The sequence below is a fragment of the Candoia aspera genome, chromosome 14, assembly GCF_035149785.1.
Source record: "Candoia aspera isolate rCanAsp1 chromosome 14, rCanAsp1.hap2, whole genome shotgun sequence".
NCBI classification, from domain to species: Eukaryota; Metazoa; Chordata; class Lepidosauria; order Squamata; family Boidae; genus Candoia; species Candoia aspera.
The window spans coordinates 11,944,610-11,955,463 of NC_086166.1; the positions used below are offsets into that span (position 1 = coordinate 11,944,610).

The 10,854-nt window shown below is 44.5% G+C and overlaps 1 protein-coding gene across 1 annotated transcript in view; it reads right to left on the reverse strand.

Moving 5' to 3' along the window:
• CFAP70 (cilia and flagella associated protein 70) overlaps positions 1–6,316 on the reverse strand; it is a 33,396-nt gene extending 27,080 nt beyond the window's left edge. The window contains exons 1-8 of the mRNA XM_063315091.1: positions 6,180–6,316; positions 5,313–5,429; positions 4,524–4,710; positions 3,762–3,860; positions 3,006–3,085; positions 2,746–2,922; positions 1,334–1,516; positions 410–504 (exon numbers count right to left, since the gene is read on the reverse strand). Of these exons, the coding sequence (XP_063171161.1) occupies positions 410–504; positions 1,334–1,516; positions 2,746–2,922; positions 3,006–3,085; positions 3,762–3,860; positions 4,524–4,710; positions 5,313–5,393 (902 nt within the window). The 5' untranslated portion in view covers positions 5,394–5,429; positions 6,180–6,316. The remainder of the gene's footprint in view (positions 1–409; positions 505–1,333; positions 1,517–2,745; positions 2,923–3,005; positions 3,086–3,761; positions 3,861–4,523; positions 4,711–5,312; positions 5,430–6,179) is intronic.
• Between the last annotated feature and the right edge of the window lie 4,538 nt (positions 6,317–10,854).

The following is a 10,854-nucleotide window of genomic DNA, read 5'->3' on the forward strand; positions in this document are numbered from 1 at the left end:
GCAATGACTTACAATGGAACTTCCAGTCCCAACTGTGGTCGTAAGTCGAGGACTACCTGTAAAATGCATGGCAAACACTAGTGTAAGCAAGGCTGTTGTAATAACCCTTATTTAGCATTTACGAAGAGCTTTAACTCAGGTAACCCATTAATAATTATAAAGCAAATCAAGATCAGCTTCAGCTGGAGAACATGGAGAGAAGGCTAACAAGGAGTATGAAATGATGGCAATTCCCCAAGTCTCTGCTCTTAACTACTTGATTCCCACGTATCCTTTATTTATTTATTTTATAAATTTATTCACCGCCCATCTCTCCCCTACGGGGGGACTCTGGGAGGCTTATCTTTCCACTGATCATCCCACTGAGTTTAAGTTATGGAATGCTGGAGAATGGCATGTGTTTTCTCACCATAGCACAGCTATAGGATCGAGGTAGCAACGCCTTTCCAAGTCCCACACAATCCGTTTCTTAACAGTTTCAGCCTGCATCCTGGTTTCCCGGTCCTAAAAAAAATAAAGAGAGCCAGTATGGTGTAGCGGATAAGGCACAAGACCAGAAACTGGGAGGCCATGGTTTCTAGTCTTGCCTTAGGTACAAAGCTGGCTGGGTGATTTGGGGCCAGTCCCTCTCTCTCAGCCCTGGGAAGAAAAAGGCAAAGGAAAACTGCTTCTGAAAATCTAGCCTTGAACACTACAGGAACATGTCCAGGTAGTTGCCAAGAATCAACACCGACTTGACGGCACAGAGGAGGAGGAGGAGGAGAGAACCCAGTCTGTTCAGGTCTAGAACTCAACAGATCAAGAAAACATACTGCTTTGTAATAACAAACCAAAACACTGACCAAGAATTAAGTTAGTAAAAGTGTTTGTTTCATTGGTAGACCAGGGAAAAAATATAACATGACACAGAAAAAGTAAAAAGAGGCACAAGCTAGAGGCACCAACAGTCTTTCTCCTGCAGGAGGAATAAAATAAAGAATGGTAGGGAGCAACAGGTCTTGGAAGAAGCTTGCCAGCATCTGACGTTGTCTCTACATATTTTGCACACTTGAACTCACAGTGGGATGGATAGCATGATCACCCCAAATCTATGCTCTTCCCTGGCTGTTAGAGAAAAAGGGCCTCAGGGGAAAAGAAGCCATTGGCTGCATCTGGTATGGCAGTTCTCACAGGGCCGGGTATGTGGAACCGGTGGCAATTGGGACATTGCTGACCCCAGACTCTCATCAGTATCGCCAATGGCGAAGAGTGCTGGGAATTGTAGTTGGCCAACATCTGGAGGTCCATGACTCCTGTTCTAAGGAATCTGCTTCTCCAGCCCTGCCATAATCACCTCTGGGGTATTCAGTTCTCCATCTTCCTCCTCAAAGGCACCACCACCAATGACAGCATCTGGGATGTTCTGTCCTCCAGGAGCTAAAATGTTGGCAACTGGCCACTTCTTGGGCCGGGGCACAGGTTCTTTCTCACCGCCAAGTTTCAGGGTCCCGTTCTTGAATAGGAAGGGACATTCTTTCTGGAAGGGTCACAAAGAAAAAATTCCTGAATTTGCAGAGTTAACAAGTCACTCGTATACATCATCAAAGAGCTAGCAGTTGCATCCTCACATGTTCAGCTATGATGTCAGACCTGGGTTAGTTTTTTGCTTTGCTTGGTGCTTGCATGAGACCAACTCATTTGGCTAACTGATTATTCACTGAATTATGCAAGCTCAGGAAGTGAGTTAATTCATAACCAAGTTAAATGTCTTCTGTGAACTCAGCCATTATATGGTACACAATATATGGGCACACTCACATCTTGGGAAACATCCTCTAAAATAGCCACAGAAGGGGGACTAAATAAACCAACATTTATATAGGCTCTTTAATTTTGCAGGGAGCTTTAATTCTTAATTATATGAGGCAGGTTCCCATTTTTTTTCCTATTTTTACAAAGAAAATGGAGAAACAGCTTACATGTAACATGGGTTTGCTACCAGATGAGCAGCTTTCATACTGGTCCTTCTTCGTCCTTCGTGGACTCAAGATTCTGAGTTCACACGTCACAGAATAAGCCACAGTGAGCTGGGTTCATGCTTTGGGTATCACTAATAGACCAGGGTTTGCAAATTATAATACCTGAGTTCACATGTTAAACGAAACCAAGCAAACCCTTGTTTTGATTTAGCACAAGGTGTGAATCCAATTCTTGATTTGTGGTTGCTCTCTAAATTAGAATAAGTCAGTTTGGGCTGGAGGCCACACAATTATTTCTTCAGAGGCAGGTCCTGATTCCCCGTCCAAGCTCATCTCTTCCATACATTGCATGAAACCTGGATCTGGAGAATCACAGTTAACTCTGCCAATGTAGCCCCGTTTATAGACTCAGATGGGGCTCAGAAAAGAGGGAAGACCAGGTTAGTAACACAATGCACGATTGGCTGAGATCTGCTAATGGAATTATGTCTTAATGAATATACAACTCAAAATCCAAATTCACAGAATAGCAGTAAAAGCCTTGCTTTAATATGGAGAAGTGGGATCTATCAGGCAGAGTCGGTGAAGGGTTAAAATCAGAACCTTGGAGCAACAGGGCTCAACTTCTGACATCTTTCAATAGCCAGATGTGGTTCCACTGGGACCTGAAGCAGACTATATCTGGATATGCTGATAAGGAAAAGCAGGATTTGCCAGACTGGAAGGCAAAGGAAACAGACTTGGAGGAAAGGAACAGAAGAATTTGGGATTTCAGCAGCTGACTCACCTCAGCAATTGCTGGCACCTGAAAGCCAACCATGTAATTATATTGGGGCCCTGTGAGGATGAATGCCTCGGGGGCAGAATAGACAGCTTCCACAGTCGCTCTCAGAAGATTGCCTTCGGACAGCTGTGCTGGGGACAATAAGCTCTCCTGGACAGATACTAAGACATTGATGGAACACTGCAAAATCAAAGCAACGTTGGGCATTCATTTGAAAGCATGTCTCAATACTTTTTTTTTTGCTGTTTTGTTTTAATAAATACCTTGATTTCTGGTCGGAGGGCCTCCAGCGGGGAACCAGGCAATGGATGCAGGGGAAGCATTGCGCTGAATGTACACGATCCTGCAGAGAAAAGAGGGAGAGGAATGGGCCAATCTGAGGCCATGACAAAGAAAGCTTTCTTTTTGGAAGAGAGAAAAAGGATTATCTAAGTATCTTTAAACACTGGTGTAACGTTTATCATTATCAAAGAGATGTGTGCAAGAGAATAGGCATAAAGGCAGTCCTTGACTTACGACCGTTCATTTAACGACAGTCCAAAGTTACAATGGCCATTACAAAAGCACTTCCAAGTGTCGCAAAATGTCACCCCCCCACGGTCACATGATCACATTTCAGGCACTTGGCAGCTGGCTCGCATTTACGACCAGTTGCAGTGTCCAGTGGTCACGTGATTGCATTGTGTGACCTTTTTGCTGTTTTCCAGCAGAAAAACGCCCCTTGGGGAAGTGGGGTTCGCTTAATGACCTGTGTTTCACTTAACAACTGATGTAAAAATGGTCATAAAAACAGGTCCAGTCACGTGGTGCCTCGACTTATGACCACAATGACTTATGATGGAAATTCTGGTCCCAATTGTATGTCAAGGACTACCTGTAATGATAGCAAGGACATGCAGGTTGAAGATCTACACTCTTGCTTGGAAGATGTCCATTTCAGCTCAGTAGGACTTTCTTTGTGCAGTCACCCAAAGGGCTGTCCTGCTGCAAGACTGACTCTAGCTTCTTCTTTCACCCACCTTGCAGGAGAGGGAGAAGGTCTGCCACAGCCTGTCCAAGAGACACAACCTTCTCATCTTTTTGCTTCTTCTCCTTTGGTAAGACTTCAATCACAGTGACTAGGGAAACAAAGCATAAAATCCAGGATGTTGGAGCGATGCAGCAGCACTTTACAGCATGATTGCTCTTCAGAAGGCACTATAACCCCTTTACCACTGACTTGCTCCTCTCCTTCACCCATTGTGGTACGCGGTGATTTATTTTAACAATCGTTTGCTAAATAAGCTACAATTGGTTCACTCATTTGCCTTGTTGAGGTCTATTAAAGCTGACTGTAAAGTCTGGATGCAAGGCACTTTTCACCTTAGTTTTATTCAGCAGCTGATCACTGGACATAAAATGCTGGAACAGTGTTCCTCAACCTCGGCAACTTTAAGATGTGTGGACTTCAGCTCCCAGAATTCCATGCTGGCTGGGGGATTCTGGGAGTTGAAGTCCACACATCTTAAAGTTGCCAAGGTTGAGGAACACTGTGAATTCTGGGAGTTGAGGTCCACACATCTTAAAGCTGCCAAGGTTGAGAAACACTGTGCTCTAGAGGGGGCCACGGAGGCTCCTGAGCCTTCTCAGTGCACACATTCAAATTAAAGCATCCCTAACAATGGCCATCAACACATCACCAGCCACAGTTTTTTTTACCTCCTGCAAGTGACTCAGCAAAACAAAAAGGACCTATTCTTTCCCAGATGTTAAAGCTCAGAAGCAGAGGTAGTCTTACTCACATAACACAGGTTTATGGGCAATATCGTCCAAAGAGTGAAACCCTTCAGGATGGCACTCAAAAGAGGTGGTGAAATTATACTTCACATTTCCTTCTGCAGATGCATCCATTTTGGGGGTGTCACCGAGGAAGGAGCCATTGTACTCAATACGCACGTACGTAACTGGACTGTCTCCTTTGACGCCTTTCTACAGGACAGACACCAGAAAACAGTTAGCTTCCTCCAAATGGGACAAATTCTAACATCATCCCCCAGAGCAAAACTGATTCTCCTTTTTTTCTACTTTCCTTGATCTTGAATTCTTCCCAGCACAACTCACTCAGGCAAAATCAGAGCCATTGAATAAAACCTGAAAAATGCTTTTTTTTTTTTTTAATGAAAATGCTTATTTCAAGTAATTTAATGTTTCTTCTTCCTATAAGGTAGTAGACATCCCAAAACAAATTACACAGGGGGACCAGAAGAAAGTAACCTCAGGGCAAATAAATCCAGAAGCCAGCAACCAGCTTTTAAATACCCTGGAAAATAAAAGCAATATTAACATGTGGTCCAATTATTAGAGCAGTGTTTCTCAACCATGGCAGCTTGAAGATGGGTAGACTTCAACTCCCAGAATTCCCCACACATCTTCAAGTTTCCAAGGTTGAGAAACACTTTATTAGAGCATTATGCCCTTTAATCATTTTAATTTTAAAATGATTATTCTGTGATGACAGTAATACAGCCAGAAGACCCACTCTGATGATCCTCAATTTAGGAATCCCAAATGAACTAAAAGGGGACATTTACCATGTTACAACCACTCTGCACAGTGATGTTGACTGTCTTGGATGGCACCTCAATGGGCTGAAAGGAGGGTGAACTCGCCATGAGAAGGAAGGTTCTGTTGGCAGAGGTAGCTCAAGCCTAAGAAGAAGAGAAGAAAAGGAGTAAATAATAACAAAGCCTTATTTATTTATAACTTGATTTTCCTCCAACTCTTTCTTATATTCCCCAAAATCCTGCCAGGTAAATGAGTCTGAGGAAGGGGCAACTGGCTCAAAATCCTGCAATGGCCATTTGGATCCGATTCCCAGGCAAAATCTCCATGCTGGCAAAGGCTTGGGGAGATGTGGTCCAACCCATGGAGAGCACCACGTTACTACTCTCTCTGCAAGACTCATCCCCTGCAATCCACTATGACTTTCAAAGCACAGTTTATCAACCAAGCCACTACTGCTGGGTTCATACGCCATACTGTACTATGGGTTGCTTGGCAGTAGCCTAGAATATTGTACGAATGGAGTCATTAAAGTTAGTGGTTTATTGGTTGTATTTATTTATTGCTTAGATTTAGATGGCTGCCCAATTCCCAGAGTGACTCTGGGTGACTCACCATGAAAACAAGGAATTAAAAAGAGGGGGGAAAGAAAAACCTCAACACAATAGAAGAAGCCTCAGGGCCAGCGGGGTATGGCATACTGGGCATCCAGCGAACCGCAGTTGATGCAACAAACCACAGCTGACCTGTAGCTTAACTAGGCCAATCAGTTCCATCTCATTCTCAGCCTCTCCTAAGCAAGCCAGGGTCCTCTGCTCCAAAATGCCCTACGAGGCTGGAATCGAGGCCCGCAATCCTAAAAGCATGTGGCCCCCAACAAGCTGAAGTGGGGAGACCTTACTTGTAGACCCACAGCAGGGGATTATGGCTGGATCACCCCCCAGGGAAGCCCAACTGGCCCCCACTCTGCTTTGTTTCCAGCAACAAGGAAAGATGCGGCGGTTCCTGTGAGCGCTGGCAAGGCACCCTTCTACTCCAGCTTTACTCCACCTCTACTCCAGCTTTACTCCACCTCTACTCCAGCTTTACTCTGCCTTCACGCAATGAGTCCAGGAAGGGGGCTCGAACGAGGGCCAGCTTCCCCTGCCCCCTTCTTGCCTTGCTGGAGGGAGAGGGGCGTCCGAGGCAGGAGCCGGCACCCGCCGCAGGGGATCGCCCGCTTCCCGACTCACCAGCGGCGTCGTTTCCCGTTGTCATAGCGACGCCGCAGCGTCGCCTTCGTCTCTCCTGACGCACCGCTCGCCAGAAGACGGGCGTGATCTCCGGGGGCCATTTTTGTGGCGGGCAAGGGAAGGGCGTGGCGAGCGGCTTTCCCACCACCGCCTCTTGCCTTGCGGCCGCCCTGATTCCAAAGAAGTTCGCTCGTAGGCCTGCAAGGAGGGGAGAGAGACACTAACGGTTCCCGATGGACCTTGCGGGGCAAGGAAAAATCATAGGGGAAGGCTTGATTGTGTTGTATGAAATCATGTCGGGGTTTATACGACCACTTCTGCATGAATAAGATCCCCAAGCACCCTTCCCCTTCTGTGCTTTGCGGGGAGCTGGGGGGTGTCATCCACCTCAGGTCGCGTATGTCGCATAGGACCCGGAAATGAATATAATGCAAGCCATTCGTTTATCTTCGCTATCTCTAAGAGGCAAGAAGGATTTGGTTTCGTTTTATACCCGACGTGGATTTTCCTGTACATTAACTCCAAATGCGAGTTGCACATGGTGCTAAACTATCCCGAGATTTCTTTGACCCTGGTTTAACTCACTGTTTTTCAAACTCGGCAATTTTAAGAGGTGTGGACTTCAACTCCCAGAATTCCCTGGCCAGAGGTGTGGACTTCAACTCCCAGAATTCCCCAGCCAGCTGGCTGCGGAATTCTGGGAGTTGAAGTCCACATCTCTTAAAGTTGCTAAGTTTGAAAAACAGTGGTTTAGCCTGTGGTGGTCACTGAGGTTTGCAAAGTGAGGCTTGAGGCTTAGAATACAAACTCTGCCAATTGCAGAAAAGCACGGTTCAGGGCTATTGTGAACCAGGATGCAAGTGCAATGTTGAATTATTTTGCTGTTCAGCAAACAGCCAGTGTTGGGTTGTGGAAGAAGATGCACATGCACACATATACATTCCCTAGAATTTTGCCCTTACTTCTCACAGCCTTGAAACGTCCCTGCTTCCAAGTGCTTTCCTAAAACGTTTAGTTTTTTTTAAAAAAATCCCTTCTGATTTCCTTTATAATTATTGTATTGTACTTTCTATTCTGTTATCAGTTCAGAGTCAGGGAGTGCCTAAATTGAATGAATTGAATTGAATTGAATTGTTGTTTTCTTAGAAGTGGGGGGTGGTCAATTTTTTTGTGGCCAGGGACACCCCTTAACAGTGAGGGGGCTCTGAGAGTGGCAAAATGGGAGGATGAGATGAGCAGGTTTTCTGGGTTTTCTTTGTGTTTTTGTTAAAGTGGGATACATTTATGACTTGGCCCAACACTTTTTGTTGCATTCTCCCTTCAAAACAGCAGGAACACTTGACGTCAGTTGTGAGTCAACATGGCTGGAGAGAAGTCCAAGGGTTGCAGGTTGCCGACCCCACCTTAGAGTTTGCAAGAGGCAAGGCTGGGCTGGAGAGTCTGGTGAACGGTTGTCCCCGACAAGCCGTTCCTCCTCTGGCTGTGCTTTTATGTTCTTTTCTTCCTGCCATTTTAAGGCAGGAGCCAATCGGCTGGCCCTTTGATCACAGCCTATCAGCTGATCCTGTTTTTTTCTTTTTAGGTTTCCTGCCAGGATGAGCTCTGCGGCTTTTTTCCCCACTGTTTCTGCTGAGCTCCCCCTCCTTCCACTCAAAGTCAGACTGCATTCTGACGGATTTGCGGGAACTTTCAAATTTTTAAGTAAGGTTTTTAAGAAAACGGGACAAAATGGACATTTATATTAAAACGACGGGACGGTCTGGAAATGTTAAAAAAATGGGACTGCCCCATTCAAAATGGGACGTATGGTCAGCCTACCTAGGTAGTATCTCTTACCTGCTCCCCTTCCAAGGTCATTTCCACATTCCATTACTCTGGGTTAGATCAATGCTGATGTAATGTAATGTAATGTAATGTAATGTAATGTCCCCTGACTTCCTGTAGGGGGCAGATGGACAACTGCTATCCAAAGAGGAGCTTCAGGCCATTGGGAGGGAAGGCGAAGGGACAGTTCCCTTGCAGAAATAATTCCAGTCCTCCCCTCTCTCCCAGAACTGGGGCTGGCCAAGTCCTCATGAATGAGAGGCCTCCCCTAGCATTTCTGCATTGGGAAAGTGGGAGCAGCACAAGAAACTTTCTGAGTTTGTTTCCCTGTTCAGAGAAATCTGAGGAACAAAGACATCAAAGGGTGAGTTTGTCTCCTGAACTTTAAATCTAACCTCTTAGGTTGTGCCTTATTTGAGTACCATTTTCACAAACTTGCTACTCCTAGCCTGGTTAGACAAAGACGAATATCTTTTTTTTTATTAGCTTGCACAATACTTTACTTTAAGCCTTCTGATAACAAAAAAAACTCTCCCACTGCTGTCTGCTTCGATCAATTTTCAGTTGAGTTTACTAGGAAAAGCAACAAGTGGGTCTTGAGACACCTTAAAAACTGGCCCATTTATTAAGTAAGCTTTTGTTCTGGCTGCAAGAAACGAACAGGGTATTTTCCCCCCCACCAGCCTTTTTTATTTTGAGAAAGTGTTCATCGGGGACAAATTCTGGTCTTTCTCCGGGTGAATCGCTGCCTTCTTTTAAAAAAGAAATAAAAATATTTATGTATTTATTCTGTATTTATTTATGCATCCCAGGTTTTGCAGAGACTTCGCAAAGGCTTGCGTCCTTTTGTAAACATGAACTACAGTGTTTGGGTGTGTGCAGTGGGCCAGCTTGTGATGTGGTTGGTTTCTCTGTGACTCCGTGCATTGTGTGAGCCCAACCCATTAGGCTGGTTTATTATTCATTCTGTAAACTATGGTCCCTTAATCCTGGCTTGGTGCATTTAGTGAATGCTGTTGTGGGGAAAATAGGAGGAGGAAGGGGTATTAGGTATGTTCGCCACCTTGAGTTATTTATAAAAAATAATAAAGGCGGGATAAAAATTAAATAAATAAATACAGCTGATAACATCTGTACAGGCTCAGACTTAGAACAGATGCTATATCTTCACTGTAGTGTAGAACTGAGCAAGAGGCAAAAGAACGTTCTGATGGAAGATGAGCTTGGAAGACCTCCAGAAGTTGCATTCTTTGAGGCTATTTCTTCTTCCCTGCCTCTGTTCCTCAGCTCCAATCAACTCATCCAGGCGATTGGCTGATCTGCAGGAGGCACAGGACTGGAATAGCATCACTATCTCAACCATGTTGGCAGAGTTTGGCTTTTTTTTTTTTTTAACCATCTAGGTTCCTGGCAGTTGAATAGGGCTCCCATCCCTCTTCTGAAAACCTGAACTCTCCCAATTTTTGCCCAAGTTAAGAAGTTTTTGAAGAAGCAGGATAGAAGCAGTATTGATACTTTAGAACTTTGGCATTGGAGAAGACTCCTGAGAGGACCATGAATAGCCAAGAAAACAATCAAATGGATCATTGAACAAATCTGTTCAGAGTTCTCACTTGACCAGCCTCTAATTATCTACTTCGGACATATTACATGAAGACCCAGCTCTCTGGAGAAGTCTATAATTCTGGGAAAGGCAGAAGGAAGAGAAGAAGAGGATGACTAGCAATAAGGTGGATGGACTTGGTTACAGCTGTGGAGGGGGCACCATTGGAAGACCTGAAGGACCAGTCTGGGGTCAGATCATCCTGGAGAAGATCTATGTTGTCACTAAAAGTCAACACTAACTTGATGGCACATAATTAATAAACATAAGAATCTAAGGAATGCTCTGAATATGGACCTTTTTAGTTCAGCATTCAGTGTCCCACAGAAACCAACCAGATACCTTCTTCTGTTGTGGTTGCCCAACCTTCTGGTTTTCAGGTGATGTCTGTAGCCCCTGATAGCTCCTGCTTCTGTCCAGACCTCTTTTAAGATTGCTTAAATCGGTGCTCATTCCCATCTTTGATGGTAGCAAATTCCAAAGTATAACCATGCAATAAAGAAATCCATCTCTTTATTAGCCTTGAATCTCCCTGCATTTAATTTTAGTAGAAGACCCCAAGTTCTAACACTGTAAAAGAGTAAGGAAAAAATGTCACTTTTCACTTTTACCCAACCATGCATGATTTTATAAACAATGATCATATTTCCTCTGACTCCTCTTTGCTCCAAGTTCAAAATCAAAAGTTGTAGAAATCTTATCCGATGGGACAGCCACTGTAGCTTTCTCAACTATTTGGCAACTTTTAATCCACCTTTTCAAGACTTTGTTGTCCTACAGGTTTTTTTAAATCCCTCCTGAATTAACCATAACAGGTTGAATCACAGAATGCTTTCAGCATTATCTTCCAATGTATTCTGAAAGATTTTTTTCCCCACCACTTGAAGGCATTCAACAACGTCACTGGGCATT